The sequence below is a fragment of the Heterocephalus glaber genome, unplaced genomic scaffold (assembly GCF_053883595.1).
Source record: "Heterocephalus glaber isolate CG9 unplaced genomic scaffold, H.glaber_assembly_v1.0 deba00001497, whole genome shotgun sequence".
Lineage (NCBI taxonomy): Eukaryota > Metazoa > Chordata > Mammalia > Rodentia > Bathyergidae > Heterocephalus > Heterocephalus glaber.
Window position 1 is genome coordinate 10,772,691 of NW_028258320.1, and position 18,285 is coordinate 10,790,975.

General features: G+C 50.8%; 1 protein-coding gene across 3 annotated transcripts in view; it reads left to right on the forward strand.

The window, feature by feature from the left end:
* The window catches only part of Polr3a (RNA polymerase III subunit A), a 46,658-nt gene that overhangs the window by 13,159 nt on the left and 15,214 nt on the right, over nt 1-18,285 (forward strand). For 2 of the 3 annotated variants that reach the window (XM_013072958.3, XM_004846377.4), the window contains exons 12-26: nt 754-823; nt 1,257-1,384; nt 1,556-1,694; nt 2,910-3,074; nt 4,906-5,078; nt 6,856-6,967; nt 8,134-8,252; nt 8,769-8,906; nt 10,767-10,937; nt 11,901-12,014; nt 16,375-16,461; nt 16,547-16,629; nt 16,831-17,001; nt 17,933-18,026; nt 18,121-18,213. In XM_013072958.3, the coding sequence (XP_012928412.1) occupies nt 754-823; nt 1,257-1,384; nt 1,556-1,694; nt 2,910-3,074; nt 4,906-5,078; nt 6,856-6,967; nt 8,134-8,252; nt 8,769-8,906; nt 10,767-10,937; nt 11,901-12,014; nt 16,375-16,461; nt 16,547-16,629; nt 16,831-17,001; nt 17,933-18,026; nt 18,121-18,213 (1,857 nt within the window). The remainder of the gene's footprint in view (nt 1-753; nt 824-1,256; nt 1,385-1,555; nt 1,695-2,909; nt 3,075-4,905; nt 5,079-6,855; nt 6,968-8,133; nt 8,253-8,768; nt 8,907-10,766; nt 10,938-11,900; nt 12,015-16,374; nt 16,462-16,546; nt 16,630-16,830; nt 17,002-17,932; nt 18,027-18,120; nt 18,214-18,285) is intronic. The other variant, XM_021259679.2, reaches the window with a different exon arrangement.

An 18,285-nucleotide genomic window follows, 5' to 3' on the forward strand; every position in this document is an offset into this window, starting at 1 on the left:
CCAAGAGAGAGATTTAACAATTTTGCCATTATTGTGGAGATACGTGGAACTGGCTGTGTTAGTTACTTTTCTCTCATTGCTGAGACAAAATACCTGGCACCCAAAGTTAAAGGGGAAAGGTTTATCTGGCTGACAGTTCATAGAGCTTTCAGTCCATAATCAGCTGGCTCCAAGGCAAAGTGGCAGAGGGGCAACAGTTCATGGCAGTGGAAAACAGCAAAAGCAATAAGAGACCTTTACAGCATCTTTCTGCCCCTTTTATTCAGACTGCTTAGGGTGGGCAACACTCAGCGCCCTTAATCCTAGTGCCCTCAGGCCTAGCCCCACCATGAGTCAATCACACACTCCAGATTCAGCCACCTCTGAAAGAGCATGAGGCTTTGGGGAGACATCTAGCCACGAGCCATAACACTGGCTTCACTGAATCACAGTGCTAATCATCCACAAGAATAAAATTTTTTTTTGAGAAGTCTACTTATTAATAAGAATAAGAGACAGAATAGAGTTCTTTCGAGAATTCTTCAACACCCTCGCTCCTGTCTTGTGTTAGTGTTGACGTGAACCTCCAGGTCAGTCATGCTGGTGTTTTTTCTCTCCCTTGGACATACGAAGGAGCTGGGAGGAGGGGCGAAGCCAGGAGGAAGCCCTGGCTCCCACTTCTCAGCCTTGTCTTCCTGCTGTTATTTGTCTAAAACAATTTGAAACATCGTGCAGCCAAAGATAGCTAATGTGCTGTGCTTCTTTTTCCTTCAGACGAAAGCAAATCTTGTGACCCCAAGGAATGGGGAGCCACTCATTGCTGCCATTCAGGATTTTCTAACAGGTGGGTGTGGGAAGCCCTCTTGAAAGCAGGTCTGGAAGTTGGGTGCACTGATTCTTGTTCATGGTGATGCCTGTGTTGACTCAGAGGGCTTGGGAGTTATCTGTTGAATTCTGTTTGTTCACTAAGTTTGGTTGCAATCCTTCTTGAAGTATTTTTATTGTTCATTGATTCAAGAAGTGCGTATTGAACTCCCCCCTGGACTGGGCACAGTCCAGGCCTGGTGTCTGGCCCTGCGTCGGTCCCCTGTGTCGGGTAGAGCGGTGAATAAAACGTGCCTTCCTGTGGAGCTTAGAGTTGAATGGGGGAGGAGCCAGGAAGTGGCTGTGTTTCATTTCATGCTACTCATAGCAGTCCAGCTTTATGGTAAAGTTGAAAGTTGTGGGCTCTCCCGTTTTCACCTTTTCTGCTCTGTGTTGGCCATTGACCGTCTTAGGGGCCTACCTGCTCACACTCAAGGACACATTCTTCGACCGAGCCAAGGCCTGCCAGATAATCGCTTCCATACTGGTGGGCAAGGATGAGAAAGTCAGAGTTCGCCTCCCACACCCTGCCATCTTGAAGGTGCATGCACATGGGCGTGCATGGATATCCCTGTGGGTGGCCGGGTGGAAGGAGTGTGGCTGGGTGAGTGACTGAGTGTAACTGGGGCTGCGGTCAGTGGCTCGACCCCCAGCCTGACGGATGGTCAGGACCAGCCTCACCCCTGACTCTCTGTCCTCCTGTGCACCTCAGCCAGTCACCCTGTGGACCGGAAAGCAGATCTTCAGCGTCATCCTCAGACCCAGCGATGACAATCCAGTGAGGGCCAACCTCCGCACCAAGGGCAAGCAGTACTGTGGCAAGGGGGAGGACCTCTGCGTCAATGATTCCTGTGAGTGGAAGGAACTGGGCTGGGAGGTGTGGCTGCAAAGCTTGCTTGGAATTGGCTTCATTGGGTCCCGGAAGTAGCAAACAAATCCAGGGTTTCTCCTGGGCTCTGGAAGGAAGTTAGTCCTTTTGAAAAATGTAGCTCCTGTATCTTCTCTTAGGTGTTATTCCCCCTTTCTCTTGATGTAGACATCACATGGTATCCAAAAATGTGCTCCATATCTGAAGGTACAACTACTAAATATAGCAAGACTTTTTTGAGGGGTGCTGGGGATCACACCCAAGGTCTCACTCAGGATGTGAGGCAGACTCCACCACACAACCCCCAGCCCTGAGCTACTCAATAACATGAGGACCAGGTATAACGGGGAGAGGATTTCAGTGCACATCATCTGACCCAGTCCAAAGCCACACTACTCAGGTGAAGTCCACGGACCAGTGTCATCCAGCCATGACCTTCTGATGCGGCTTCTCACTACTCCCCACTGCCCAGAGCATGGATTAAATGACTCCCTGAGCCCCACACTGAGGAATGGATTGCACAGGTTCTCTGAAGGTCGGGGTTGGTATTGTCTCACATTGTTTTGAAGGGTGCTGATCTTCCTTGGTTTATTCCCTTGGATATACACCTCCTAGAGGTGTAGCTCAGTAGTAGAATGGCTACTTAGCATGCACAAGGCCCTGGGTCCACTTGTGGTGCTGGGGATTGAGCCTCACACATGCTGAGCACCCACTCTACCACTGAGCCAGCTACACACCCCACTCTAGCCTCTTTTTTTTTTTTTGGTACTGGAGATCGAACTCAGGACCTTGCACTTGGGAGGCAGATGGTGGAACCACTGAGCTAAATCCCCAGCCCCTAGCTTCTTGTTTTAGGTTTTCTTTTCTTTCTAGCTATGAATGTCATGTTGTTGTTCTGTTCATGACGGTGCCTGTTCGTTTTCAGTAATTTAGGTGAATAACAACTTGCTTCACAGTTAACAAAGGACTTTGCAGTACATGATCTCAGCTGATGCTCATAATATCCCATGACACAAAGATAACGTGTAAGCCAGGCATGGTGGTGCATGCCTGTAATCCCAGCACTAGGGAGGCTGAGGCAGGAGGATCGCTGCAAGTATGAGGCCTACCTGGGCTACGTAGTGAGACCCTGTCTCAGAAAACCAAAATTCAATAAATAAGCGTTAGTTCCTGTGCCTAACCAGCATCGTGCTTGCAGACGTCACCATCCAGAACAGCGAGCTGATGTGTGGCAGCATGGACAAAGGAACCCTGGGCTCGGGCTCCAAGAACAACATCTTCTACATCCTGCTGCGGGACTGGGGGCAGAATGAGGCCGCCGATGCCATGTCCCGGCTCGCCAGACTGGCCCCCGTCTACCTGTGTGAGTGTCGCTGCCGCGCATTCCTGACTGTGTCCCCCTCCTGTTGTCCCCAGCTGAGTCCTCTGTGGTGTCACTGATGGCTCTGACTTGGAACTCCAAAGCTCTGAGCTCCCTGCTGCACCGTGCTGGGTCTTGTGCTCTAAAATGCCTGCGCGGGCTGCTGCCAGGGCCCTGGGGCCTCCAGGGTGGGCCTGGCCTGGGGCTCAGTGTTGCCCGAATGGCCCAGCGCTGCGCTCTTTCCCTTGTCTCCTTGTGCTTTGAGGGTGGCACGAGCCACATGACTTTTGTATGCCACGGGGAAAAAACTTTACCCATGTAAGTGACTGACTCGGTCTCTGGAAATAAAATTCTAGGTTGAAGATTCTTTTTCCTCAGACTTTTGAAGGTGCTGCTGCTGTAGTCTGTCTGGCTTTCAGAGTCGTTGAAGCATATAGCTATTCTTCTTTTCAGATTTTGTATTGGAACATTTTTTTCCTTCAGGGCATGCAGGATCCTCTCCTTACTCTTGTTCCGAAAGTTCACAGTGAGGTCCCCTCGCTGCAGGTCTTCCCATTTCTCAGGCTGCAGCATTCACTAAGCTTTTTGCATGGGTGCTGGGGATTGAAGCCTGGGCCTCCTACCTGCTGACTTGCCCTCTACCGGCCGGCTGTGCCCCAGCCCCTCACTAAGCTCCTTTAACCTACATCCCTGGCCTGGACTTCCAGACCTGTGCTTGGGTTTCTCCTTGGTAATTCCAGCCTTGATTTTCACTCTTCTTTCTTTTTGGGGACCTCTTTAATTGCTTACAGCTCTTGGATGCTCTCTTATTTTCTTATTTTTACCTACTTCTTTTTTGTTGTGTTTTGTTTTGTTTTTGCGTTTGCTTTTGAGATAGGGTGTCCCGGCTGACCTCGGACTCACCATATAGCCCTGGCTGGCCTCAGATTCATGATCCTTCTGCCCCTGCCTCCCAGATGCTGGCATCGTAGGCATGTGGCCCACATTTCTTTACTCTAGGTTCATTTTGGGGAAGGGGTTGCTTTTCGTCTAAGTTCTTTTTTATCTTTTTAACACTTTTCTTGTTTTTAAAATGGTTTTTGCATGATGTATTTATTTGTTACTAATATATTTTATTTTATCCCATTTCCCTCCTTAAGCTGTATGATATATTTAATTTGCAGTCATACGTTTCATTTTTCTTATTTGCAAGTAGGTGGGAGTTTTTCCTTTGTATTATTGGTTGTTTTGGGGTTTTTTCTGTCTGCCTTGTTCTAGGGTTTTTTTGGTTTTTTTTTTTTTTTTTGGTACTGGGGCTCAAACTTGGATCCTTGCGCTTGTGCAGCAGGCGGTGAATCCATTGAGCTAAATCCCTGGGCCTCTTGTTCTGGTTTTTACAGATATCTTCTTTGATCCTTCTGAAAGAGTGCTGCCTTACTATGTTTGCTACATGAATTTCCCATATCCTTTCCGTTTCTTTTCTCGGCATATTTGGTCTTGTCTATCATATTAAAATCTTTCCTGAAATACGTGGTGGTCCCTGGCCTTGCAATCATGATTTAGGTGTTAGGCAATGAAATACTGATTGCCAATGCAGCCACCTGTGTTCGTTTCTTACTGTACCTAGTTTATTAATCAAACTTTATCACAGGTGGGTGTGTGTAGGGAAAAGCACAGGAAGTGCAGGGCTTGGCACTGAGCAGTTTCAGGCATCCACGGGAACCCTGGGCTATGTGGAACGCGTCCCCGAGATGGGGCTGCTGACGGCACAGGCGAGTGTGCAGGGGTGAGCCCCCTCCTAGCTTCCCTGAGTAGTGCTTATGTCTCTTCCACTTCGCCTGCCACCTCTTCACAGCTAACCGGGGCTTCTCAATTGGGATCGGGGATGTCACGCCTGGCCAGGGCCTGCTGAAGGCCAAGTACGAGCTCCTGAATGCTGGCTACAAGAAGTGCGATGAGTACATTGAGGCCCTGAACACGGGCAAGCTGCAGCAGCAGCCCGGCTGCACCGCCGAAGAGACACTGGAGGTGAGGCCACCACTCTGCTTCCGGTCAGCAAGCGGCTGCATGGGGGTCTGCAGGACTGGGCCACAAACCCTGGAGAAAAGGTAGCAGAGGAACAGGAAGTAAGGGCGGTGGCAGCTCTGCATTGCAGCCTGGCTGTGCAGTTGTTTGTTAACAGGGCAGGCCCTGTGATCAGGTCATTACTTCCAGCTTCTAGGCTCTGAAAGCAGCCATCCGTTTACACGGCCATACATGCTGCTCTTGTTCTGACCTCATACCTGGCTCTGTGTGATGCCAGTGCTTCTGTCTTCACCCTTCAGTAGAAACTGCAGCACAGCTCTCAGTGGATGGTTTTTCTGGTTTTTTGAGACAGAGTCTATGTAGTCCAGGCTGGCCTCGAACTCATAGTGATCACCCTGCCTCAGCCTCCTGAGTGCTGGTGTTACAGGTATGCACCACCATGCCTAGCTTGGATGATCTTTAAAGACACTGGGGTCAGGTGTGGTAATGCATGCCTGCAATCCATCCCAGCATTTCTCAGGCTGAGGCGGGAGGGTCACCATGAGTTTGAGACCAATCTGGGCTGTGTTTTGAGACCCTGTCTCAAAAAAACAAAGAAAAAGAGAGACTGAGACACAGGAGAGGGAGAAGTCATGTCTGATAGTCATGTCCCCAGCCTGCCGCTCCTCCCATTTGAGACCAGCTTAGTTGAGGGCTCCTCCAGTGTGGGTCAGAATCAGAGACACTGCCACCCCCAGGAGCCTGACATGCACTCAAGAGACAGCTCCGCAGGCTGGGGCACCAGGATTGTGCCCGGGTCTCCTCTGCCCTGTGCCGTGCCTGTGGCTCTGAGACTTAACTCACCAAAGTGAGGACAGAAGGGCCCTGGCGCAGTAGGACGCTTTCTACTGAGATGAGAGATTGGAAGCATGAGAAGCCAGAATTGTGTGAGATCACTGTTAGCTCATTCTTCATCTCATCTCACTCATTCCTAGAAAGGAGAGAGATTACGTGGGTGTTGCTCACCAGCACCTAGCTGGAAAATGACACGAGCCCTTGGCAGGATCGGTTGTTGGATTCTGGGGACAGGGTCATGGTATGTAGTTCAGGCTGGCCTTTTTTTTTTTTTTTTTTAGGTACCGGGGATCGAACTCGGGTTCTTGTGCTTGCAAGGCAGGCAGTGGAACTACTGAGCCAAATCCCCGGCCCCAGGCTGGCCTTGAACACACCACAATCCTGCCTCAGCGTCCCAAGCGATGAGATTTCAGACATATGCCAGGAGCAGTTTTTAACAGAGCTCTGGCTCCTAACTGATTTGGTGTTAGGAGTTGGACACAAGTGATGATCTGTGGATGCACTGGTGGGCCAGAGTGTCCCCCAGGGTCACCTCAGCACATGCTCGGCTGGTGCAAATTCAGATGTGTTCTGGCAAGAAAAAGACAAGTTGCCTAAATGGCACAAGCAGTCCCTCTTACCACCAGCACAGTGTCCTGTCAGGTAGGGGTGCACGCGCGAGTGTGCACGGTGGTGTGTACAGATACGGTTGTGTGTACAGATACGGTTGTGCAGCCTGCTTTGTGGACTGTGTAACTGACCTTTCAGGTTTTTGTGACTTAGCACGTTTTGCTCCACACACCAATTCCAGAACTTTGTAGAAGACACGGGGATTTTAATAAATGAGGCCATTTTAGTCATCTCGGGCTCAGAAACTTACTGACTGGACAGCTGACATCGTGCTCTGAGCATCTGTGACCCGAAGAGCCAGTGCACACAACCCTAACGCTTCTCCTCCTCCCCACAGGCCCTAATCCTGAAGGAGCTGTCGGTGATCCGAGACCATGCAGGCAGCGCCTGCCTCCGAGAGCTGGACAAGAGCAACAGCCCCCTCACCATGGCGCTGTGTGGATCCAAAGGTGCGGGCACCTGTGTGTGGGCTGGGAGTGGCCTGCGGTGGTCCTGACTGCGAACAGGCTTGGAGCCAGCAGAGAGGGCTCCTCAGTTCTCTGCATTTTAGGAAGTTTAACTCCTATGGAGGAATAATGTGGGTGGATTTCTGAGTTTGAGGGCTTTTCAGCAAATTTGACCTTAGAAGGAACCTAAGGATTTTTTTAGTAATGTATTTAATGTTGTGGCCAAATACTTTAATTTCGTAGGTACCCAGGTGCAAGTTTCATAGTGCTGCATTCACATGAGAACCTCAGCCTTCTGCTGTTTCTGGGGAGTTTTTGCAGAATAAAGTGCAGACTCTTTAACTTGAGTGCCTTTTACTCTCTTCTCCTGCTTTCTGTTCCATGTACCTGGCATCTACCCCACACTTTCCCATTCCCCCATCTGCTTGGTATTTTGGGTATTTTTTGTTTATTTGTTTTGGTGTTTTTATTTTATTTTGTTTTATTTTATTTTATTGAGACAGGGTCTTGCTACATATTCCAGGCTGGCCCTGAACTCACTATGAGGTCCAGGCTGGCCCTGAACTTGTGATCCTCCTGCCCCAGCCTCCCAAGCATAATCATTGTAGGCATGCAGCACCACACCTGGCTCCATTCCTCCGTCTTTGCGTCTTACTCTTCTACCCCTCCCAACCCTGCTTTGTGTCCAAACTATATATCCTCTAAAGTCCAGCCTAGTGACTGCTACCTTCTTAAAGACAGCTGGCCAGGTATGGTGGCACACACGCCTGCAATTCCAGGAACTCAAGGCCGAGGTAGAAGGGTCCCAAGTCTGAAACCTTCCCAGGCGGCTTAGTGAGACTCTGTCTCAAGATAACATTTTCAAAAAATTTAGGATCTTAGGACAGTGGTGGAAAACTTGCCCATCATGTGCAAGGCCCTGGTACATCCCCAGTACAGAAAAGAGAGAGAGAGAGATTCACCTAGCTCTTCCCCAGCCTGCCCCCCAACCCACTGGTGCTCCCAGGCCCCTGTCGCCTCACTGCCTTGCCCTGGGGCTGACCACTCCACCTGGCCCCAGCCCTTCTATCCCCCTTGTCATGCGTACGGGCCTTGCTGGGCCCTCTCTGAGTCAGCCCTCGCATCTTCATGCGCTCGAGTGAGTAGGTACATTCTGGACCTCTCCCCAGGCTCCTTCATCAACATCTCACAGATGATTGCCTGCGTGGGGCAGCAGGCCATCAGCGGCTCCCGCGTGCCAGACGGCTTTGAAAACAGGTCCTTGCCTCACTTTGAGAAACACTCAAAGGTAAGTGGGAGTGGATCTGGTGAGTTTGGAAGGCCTGTTTGTTCAGATGGTCCTCCGAGGATGAAGAGCAATCCAGACACGAGACCCTTGGCCATTTTTATTTAGGCAGATGTTTTCCAGTCACAGTGTCTGTCCATTTAAAGTGTACAGTTCAGTGCTGTCAGTCTGTGCATCCAAGGTGTCATGTACCCCTCACCCCAGGCTACTTTTAGGACCATTTCTGTGCCACAGAACGTAACCCTATAAACATCAGCAGCACTGGGCTATTTTGGAGGTAGACAGATCTGCCCACAGGAAGCCCATGAAGAACATTATTTCCTGGGGAATGAACTTAGGTTTCCTCTCTTGCACCACTTGCCTGCCCCAGTGCTCCTGTCCCTAGTAAGGCTGGTCTGTCCAAATCATGTCTCTTAGGCAGGAGCAGGTGCTGTCTCACAGGAACAATTGCCCGGCTACTTGTAGTCTAAAGGGGGACTTTTTTTTTTCCGTCTGATTCTCTTTTTCTTCCCTCCCTAGCTCCCAGCTGCCAAAGGCTTTGTGGCTAACAGCTTTTACTCTGGTTTAACACCAACTGAATTTTTCTTCCACACCATGGCTGGCCGGGAAGGCTTAGTAGACACAGCTGTGAAGACAGCGGAAACTGGATACATGCAGGTAACCGGAAGAAGCAGGGCCCTGAGCACCAGGCAGGACGGGGCATGGCAGCTGTGGCTGCCCAGTGTGTATGGGTTTTGCACAATAAGCTCTAATTTATCTCCTCTCAAGGGGAAAATTTCAAAATGCGGGTGCATTTTGAAAAGAACAAAAATATACTAATGTATTCCACATCATCGTGTGTACTTCGAATGACCGAGGTCAGCTGGAGCCACACAGGCCACAGCTACACTAGAGGGGGGCCTGTGCCAAGATATGTCCCAGACCAGGCCACCAAACCTCCCACACCTGAGTCCCAGCATGTGGAGAGTGAGTGATGGCACATTATCAATAGCATTCCCAGCCCACCTGGCAACTGTTTACATCATTCAGTATTAAGATGTCGATTGGCTTCACTAGCATCATTAGAGGGAAAGCTGCTTTGGTGTGATGACAGACTCTGGGGCACAGGCTAAAGTGGAGGGTTACCTGTGCTTGGGTTTTGTGGGGGGGGCCATTTTTTGTTTCTTGAGAGTTTTGAGGGGGTTGGAAACAGTCTTGCTGTATAGTTCAGGCTGCCTTGAACTTGCTATGTAGCCAAGGCTGGCCTTGAAATCACAGCAGTCCTGCCTGAGCTTCCCAAATGCTAGGATTACAGGTACGTGCCACCATACCTGGCTTGTGCTTGTGTTTTATGCCTTGCCACAAACATGCCCCAGTGGCAGAGGACTAAGAACTGTCCCTTCTGTGTTCTTCATGAGACCACAGCAAGGCTTTCTTTTAAGTCTCCAATGACTGTATCTTCTCTCTGCTCCATGACTTACTGCATATTTGTGTGGTGTTTTTTTCTTCTGGTGGTGCTGGGCATGGAACCAGGGCTACCGCTGTTATGGCCCCCCACAGTCTTCAATATTTTTAACTACTTCCAGCATCCGTTAAGGTTGACACTCCAAGTTGCTGGATCCCCAGCCTTGTGTCTTCTCCATCCCCTCTCTGGGAGCTTGCCCCTCGCCTACAGGGAGCTAGGATTGCTAAGCCAGAGACTGAAGCACCCAGAGCACAGGAAGTGGAGAGGGTGGAAATGGAGTCATGGACACTGATTTCCAGGTCTCTTCCTGGACCCTTTTGAGCATGAGCTGATACAGTCAGCTTCTGGTGGAAAACTTCCTCCGGTATTGGAGTGTACTGCTGCTTTCACAAACTCAGCAACTCTGAGATGCTCTTGCCAGGATGTGCTTTGCTTTTTGTCTTTAACCTTTTGAAGCATTAGTTTCTGTTAGGGAGAAGAGGGGAGGCGAAGCTGCCTAGGAAAATAGGCCGAGCTTTGGGCAATGATGCTGCTCACACTGCAGGAATTCCAGGTGCACAGAGGTGCTAGGACATGTTTTATCTTCCTGCATGGGCTGGGCAGGCGCTCTTAGTAGTGTTAGTCTCGGGGTCAGGAGGTGTTTTTAAAGGATTTCTAGTAGTCTTTTTATATGCTCTCCCCCGCCCCCAGTACTGTGGATTAAACCCACAGCCTCTCACTGAGTTACATCCTTAGCCCTTTAGCCCTTTTTTCAATTTTTTTGTTTTGAGACAAGGTCTTGCTAAGTCCCTAAGTTCCCCAGGCTGGTCTGGAACTTAAAAGTCCTTCTGCCTCAGCCTCCCAGAGTGCTGGGATTAGAGATGTGCACATCACGCCTGGCTTTTTATGTGCTTAAAGTTCTTGCACTGTAGCCTTGGGCTGGGCGTGTGGCCCAGTGGTAGTGTTAGTATGCACAGACCCTGGCACTGCAAAACAGAAAGTGCTTGTGCCCTTGAAACCTCGAGTCGCAAACCCCATCCTCTGTGTGGGTGATGGCGGTGATGCAGTGGTGCCCTCTCCCCTTCTTCCTTCAGAGACGGCTTGTCAAGTCCCTCGAAGACCTCTGCTCCCAGTACGACCTGACAGTCCGCAGCTCCACTGGCGACATCATCCAGTTCATTTACGGGGGAGATGGCTTAGACCCTGCAGCCATGGAGGGCAAGGATGAGCCGCTGGAGTTTAAAAGGGTTCTGGACAACATCAGAGTAAGAGCCTCAGAGCACTTCTGGGGAGGCCAAGCTGCAGGGCCATTCAGAACATCAGCTTGGACTTCATACACTGGGCACCCCTGCCTGGGCACGGGATTAATATTTTTCTCGCTGTGTTACTCTGCATAATTTTCAGCATTCAAAGGAAAAGATATCTATTTGAAAGTCTAATATTGGCAGCAATCAAATGCCACTTGTAAGGCTTTTGTTTCTCTCTGTGTCAAGTAGAGCTTACTCCAGACCAGTGTCTATGTCTTGACAGTGAAAGCAGGCTTGTTTCACATCCGTTACCTGGGAGTTTAATTTGGAACGACCCCTTGGGGCTAGTTTGACAAAACTGATCTGGCTTTACACATGTGAGTCTTTTGACCCAGCGGTTCCATGTATAGAAATTCACCCCACCGAAGTGGCCTAAACATTTTTCCAGGTTGATGCAGTGGAGGAGCCATCAGCAGTGAACAGGTTACACCCTCAGTGTGAAACCTTTTTGGTACCAGGGATTGAACTTGGGTCCTTGCACTTGCACAGCAGGCAGCAAAACCACTGAGCTAAATCCCCGGCCCCAACAGTGTACATTTTTAAGCAAATCTGGGGCTGGGATAGAGGTTGGGAAATAATGGAACAACACCCACCAAAGGAGGAAGACTTTGCCATAAGATCCAGCATGAGTTTATCTGTTCACGTTCACATGGAAGGTAGGCAGGTGTGGTGGCACATGCCTGTAATCCCAGCACTGGGGAGGCTGACAAAGGAGGAGCACCGAGTTCAAGGCCAGCCTGAGGTACTATATCATGAGACCCTGAGTTAGAAAGATACAGGCAGAGAAGATGAGTCCGTAGTTTGTTTCAGAAGAAAAATGACAGGTTGCTAAAAGCCCACCTGGGTGATATCTGGGACATTGCCTCACATGTGCCACCCCACCCCCCACCCCACACACCGCTGTTTCCTTTCCCTCCTCAGGCTGTCTACCCCTGTCCAAGCGAGCCTGCTCTCAGCAAGAATGACCTGGCCCTGTCCTCTGAGGCTATCATGAAAAAGAGCGAGTTCCTGTGCTGCCAGGACAGCTTCCTGCAGGTATGCGCTGCCCACCTGCTGGCACCAGGACCCTGCGTGCCAAGCACTGCAGGTGGATTTGATAAGCTCAGGGTGTGGTTGGAGTTTTTTGTTATACTTCAGAGTTTTCATTGTTGCATTGCTGGGGATTGAACCCAGGACCTTGGCAGTGATGAGCAGGCACTCTGCCACTGAGCTACACTCCAGCCCTGGTGGTGTCTTGTTTTTAACACACAGTTGTTCCTGTATTAAGGGGCTCAAAAATGGCCTGGGCAGAGGCTCACTGGTCAGCATGAAGAACTCCACCTCATGTCTCACAAATGTGGTTCTCTAGTGGAAGAGAACATGGGAAAAATGGTTCGAGTCCTGATGCTATCAGCAGCCCCCTGCCCTCTTCCTTACCCTGGGCACCATTCCTTTGTTAGCTATTCCAGGATCCGTTGGGATTGCAGTAGTAGTGCTACTTTACTGCCATGAATTTTTTTAAATATTATTTTATTGGTACATTCTAGATATACAATACAATGACATTCATCCTTGGAAATTTGCACCTTTACAAAATCTCTCTTGGTTCTTATTTTTCCCCCTTTCCCTGCCCCCCCTTCAACCCCTCCATCCCTCCCTATTTACAAAGACTTTTGTTTCCATTTTTCATTTTCTCATATTAATTCCATTCCCTTCATTCCTTTCCCCTACCCCTCCCGCTTCCCCTTCCCCTTTGCCCCTTTTCTTGCTATTTCACATTACCTCTTATACCTTTTAGTCCTTATTTACACTGCCATGTATTTTATTTTATTTTATTTTTTTTTTTTTTTGCTGCCATGTATTTTAAATTGCTGTTTCCTTATTACTGTGGATCACCTCCATGGAGCCTTGCTTATTCTCTGTGTTACCTTGATACCCTCTTGTGGATCTTCTGCTTGGCTTTGTTTTGGGTTTTGTTTTTTCTTTCTTTCTTTCTTTCTTTCTTTCTTTTTTTTTTTTTTTGGTATGGGGATCGAATTCAGGACCTCGCGCTTTCGAGGCAGGCATCGGTACCACTGAGCTAAATCCCTGGCCTTGTTTTGGGTTTTTAATTGTGCAAACTTCCTTCACCTTCTTTGTTGTGGTTCAGATCAAAAACTAAAGGTAGAGCAGTCAGTAATCAGTTGCCTTGGTGCACTGATTGTAATTCCGATGCAGCAAAGGAGCAGGCTGGCAAGAGCTTCGCTCAGTATAGCACAGTGAGACTGAAGGGAAGCTCAATGAGAGTGGGTCTGCTAAGGGAGCCCCGCCCGCTTACCCTGCCCCGCCCCCACCCCGCCCCCTCTCCCTCTTCCATGCAGTTACCAGCAAGGAAGAAGGAGCCTCTTCTGAGTTTCAGTGGTTACCTCAGGCTATGGCGGGCCTAAGTGCCTTTGGTTTTTTCCTCAGTTTTCTTCCTCTCTTTTTAAAAAATATATTAGATTGCAATTTGGTTTTTCTACAGACTGTGCTTAATTCTTTATTTTTCTCTTTGCCCTCGAAGACTTTAACTGAGACAAGCTATGAGAAGTACAGCAAGGTGCCTTTCTCACATAGTTCAGTTGCTGAGCAGAGGTTAATTGGGGGACTGCAGCTCTTCACCGGCCTCAGAGACAACACATTTCGGTCCCAATTCTGGCACACACGGGCTTTGTTTTGCACCACTCCTTGTCTTGCTGGTGACCTCCTGATGGGCAGTGTCTGTTCACTGAGACTGATTTAACCACACCATGTGTCACCACATGGCAGACCAGGGATGAAGGATAACTAACTGCCTGTCCCTGCCCTCTGGGGGCGCTATCACTGGTGGGCTCAGATGGGTCTGCAATCCACTGCCCAGGGCAGCTGTCTGAGCTGTCAAATGTTCTCCAGCCCTGGCTTGAACCAGACCTGAGTGGCCCTGGGCCTGGCCTGCCCAGGGCTACCACTGTGCTGGGCATGTGGCTGAGTGTGAGATACTTAACAGCTGGTTAATTCATTGGGCTCCTTGTCGTGGGCTCCCTCTAGTGTGCATGGGTTGTTGATTGGACCGAGTTATTAATACCTTACTTCAGTTTTCCCTCCCACCAGATGAGCTTTGCCTTTTCTTTTTTTTTCTAACCAAACTTCCACAATCTGTCCCAACCTCTGTGTAAAGAAAGTCATTCCTTCCTTGTCCATGTGGTGACGCCAGAAGTAATCCCTGGTGCATACTGGGCCGTGGTTTGGTGTCTGGCCTCTCACTCCTGGGGCACACAACTCCTCCCAGATGAGCCCCCCTGGGTCAGCCTGGCCTGGGGCGTTGCTCCTGTTTCCCCATACCAACAGGTGAGGCAGCTTTCAGCGCCTGGCTGTCAGATGGCAACAGTCAGGCTACTAGGGCCAGCCATGGCCATACAGCAGCAGGGGCGACATCAGTGATGCGGAAGAGGCACTTTTTTCCCACTGAGTGCTACAGCAGGGAATTGAGTGCTGTCTGGCATGTCCTTCCCCTGCTCCTCCGATTCTGAGTTCTCCCTCTGATTTGCAATAACCGGCACTGCTGGCAAGTGGAGCCTTGGGTTCCTGATTAATGAGTCTGGAGAGTTTCTTTCAGAAGCAGCCTCTTGAGAATTTTCAAGTTCTTGGAAATTAATAAAAGTCCTTTCTTAAACAAAAGTCCTTCCATGTGTCCCCACGCCTTCCCAATGGGAAGAAAGAGTGGCCAGCGAGCCAGTGCAGCAGTCAAGAGAAAGCTCTGGGCCAGCTGGCCTCCTGGAGAAGATTATCCCAGTGAGCAGAGGCGACACCACAGAAACCCCTGTCCCGGCAGCAGACTTTAGGGAACGAGTTGGACCTCCTTTGGCCCCTCAGCTCTTGCACCCTAGCCCTCAACTCTGTGCTGACAGGGTTTACGCTGTGTGTCTCATGAGGAGGCCTCACAAGCCAGGCAGCACCTGGCCCAAACAGCAGGTGAGCCGGGGACCAATGCTAAGGCTGTTTAAGCAGAGGAACCGTAGCTGGCCAGGGGTGGTGATCCATGCCCAGACCCCCAGCTACTGAGAAGGCTGAGGCAGGAAGATCCCTCAGACCCAGGGGTTTGGCCCAGCCTGGGCAACACAAACGAGATCTGAAAGAGAAAAAGAAATAAGTTCTAATGTTTTGTTCTCAGAAAAGGGAATAACTAGAAATTTCTAGATAGTCTGTAGATAAAGAGGTTTATTTGAGGGAGGTTAAGATAGATGGAAGCTACGGAGCCATAGCTGGTGCCTTTCAGGGTTTTGGACAAGTGGGCTTCTCGTTCAGTCTGCTTGCATACTCTTGTTTTGTGCTTAGACGTTCGGCTGTGTACCCGGGCCTCTCCCCCAACAGGTTGCTTCAACCTGCCCCAGAGTTGAGAAATGAGACCCCCTGTGTGTAACCCCCTCACCCTGCCCACTCGTCCGCTTGCATCTGTCTGTCCTAGGCTGGTCACACACAGTAGGGTGCTGTCACATCAGGCCCCCACAACCTGTCCGGAACCCTAGTGGTTGCACTCCTGGATGCCGTTGCAGGGAGATGCCTGCATCCACTCTTCCCCATATTCTCAAAACACCCCTGGGTCAAAGCAGTGCGGCTTGATGGCCCTGGTGTCTGCCCCGCTGTGAGCAGGCTGCTAGCAGGAGAGCTGGCCGTCCAGGAGACATGGTGGGCCCGGCCTCTCCCCCAGACATGCTGACGCTGAAAGCCACCTACCTGCCTTGGGGAGCTCTTCCCTTCCTCCTTGCTCTGTGTTGGCAGTCTGAGGCCTAAGTGGGGCCCCAGAGCCCAGCGGAAACAGCAAGTGCACTCATGTGCCACATCTGCCTGGAGAGCCATGTCCAGGAACACTGTGTGCACCAAGGGAGTGTGGAGCTGTGGGTGGGCAAGATTGTGAGGCAGAGGCCGGGCCAGCAGGACGAAAACCTGGGGCAGGCACCTGTGAAGCGCTTGGGTTTGAAGTGCATCGGTGTCTACAGAGCTAGGCTTCAGCAGTGTGTTTACCTCAGTATCGTAGCTTGGGAACAAACCCTAAAGGCGAAAAGCATAAATAGTCCGGTTGGACCTGTGGGGTGCGAGCCATGTAGGGAGTCAGGAGGAGCGGGAGCCATCTCCCCATGCAGAGAGGGACTCTCCCAGAGGGGCTGCAGTCAGCAGGGCCTGCGAGCAGGTGGAGTAGCAGCCGAGAAGCTCTTTGCTGGCGAGTGCCCAGGCGTGGATGGGACGGTGAGCCTGGGAAAGCCGCCTGGCAGTAGAGCCAGTGTCCACACTCTATTCTTTGTACTATGTACTTAGCCACCACCAAAATATGGTAGCCTTGGTCTGTATCATTAAAGCTTAGATTAATCATATCCAAGTTCCTGGGAAACGGTTAACTGATATTTGCTCTGTCTTCCTCCAGGAGATAAAGAAATTCATTAAGGGGGTTTCTGAGAAGATCAAGAAAACCAGAGACAAATACGGCATCAATGATAATGGCACAACGGAGGTAACAGCCTTCCCAGACACACAAGGACATGGGTTTTTGCTGGTGCCGCTGCCCCTCACTGTGCCCCTGGTTTCTGTGCTTCCAGCCCCGCGTGCTGTATCAGTTGGACCGGATCACGCCCACCCAGCTTGAGAAGTTCCTGGAGACCTGCAGGGACAAGTACATGAGGTAGGGGTGCACCCATGGGCCTCGCATGTCCCTCCTGCTCTCCGTAGCACAGACACAGCCTGGCCCGTTGCCACTTCCTTCCTAACCCCAGTGCTACCTGTACACTTTCTGTTGAGAGACAGCAACCCAAAGCCTGTCACCATCTCCTTTGCCACTCTTCTCTCTGTGCAGTCATACCCTCTTCCATGCCTTTCCTTCCAGGGCACAGATGGAGCCGGGTTCTGCCGTGGGTGCCCTGTGCGCACAGAGCATCGGTGAGCCAGGCACCCAGATGACCCTGAAGACCTTCCACTTCGCAGGCGTGGCCTCCATGAACATCACCCTGGGCGTGCCCCGGATCAAAGAGATCATCAACGCCTCCAAGGCCATCAGGTGGACAGCTCCCCGCTGGGCTCCTTGGGAGGCAGGGATCCTTGTGTCCTGTACATACCTGTGGTGCTGCAGGGACAGACAGTGTCTTCCACTCTGGGGGCACACTTGCTGTCCTGGCCTAGGGTTTGGTATTTTAAAAAGTCATTTAAAAAAGGTAGCCTGGGGCCAGGGATTTAGCTCAGTGGTTCCTCCGCCTGCCTTGAACGTGCAAGGTCCCAAGTTGGATCCCTGGTACCAAAAACAAAAGACTGGAAAAAATCAAAGCACTGTGTCAGTGGAGAGTCCATCTCTTTCCTGTCATTGTTCCTGACCTAAACAAGCCTGACCACTTGTCTGCCACTTAGCCTCTGGCTGTATTCTGTGACCTCCCTGGTGATTTCATGCTAGGATTTTCGGGTGATCTGCCTGCGATGATGAAAGTCAAGCTTTCTCCTGTGATCTACATCTAACAAAGTAACAACCAATAGCATTAAAGGAGAAATATCTACACCCAGTTCTAGAACAGTAACAGTGGCACTGGAGTGCCAGGAGGTCTGGCTGGTCACATGAGACCTGAGAGGGAGTGTTGGGGCATGTCGTCCAGAGCAGAGAGGACCAGCTGATCACCAGGGCTCAGAGGGGCAGGAGGTGTGCAGGACACGGACGGAGGAAGTTGATGTGCATGAAGGGAACAAATAAAATAACTGCTTCTCAGGACCGGAAAGGAGGGGCAGGTACAGCTGCCTTGTTGGGGAGAATTTTCTGAAGATGAGGGTTTCCCCCAGTGCTCCGGAGATAGCAAGGCCAACTGAGAGCGAAGGAATCCCTTTGTAGCACGCCTGCCGCTCAGTCAGTTGCAGGTGGCTATGTGGTGGCACACACGGCACTTGGGTTCAGCTAAGCGGTGCTGTGCTGGGCGCTTCCTCATGCAGTGACCGCTGTTCCTCCACAGCACTCCAATCATCACGGCCCAGCTAGACAAGGATGATGACGCCGATTACGCCCGCCTCGTGAAAGGCAGGATTGAGAAAACCCTCCTGGGGGAGGTAAGAAGTCCCTCCTGGTGAGGAGCAAGCCAGCCGTGCCCAGGGAGAGGGAGGAGGAGAGGGGCAGGCTCACATTCTGCTCCCGGCGCCGCAGATCTCAGAGTACATCGAAGAAGTGTTTCTTCCTGATGACTGCTTCATCCTTGTCAAGCTGTCTTTGGAGCGGATCAGGCTTCTGCGCCTGGAAGTGAGTCCCTTGTTGGGCCCATGACAGGCTCTGAAAGCTGGGGCGGGGGCCGGGCAGGCAGAGGCTGCCACA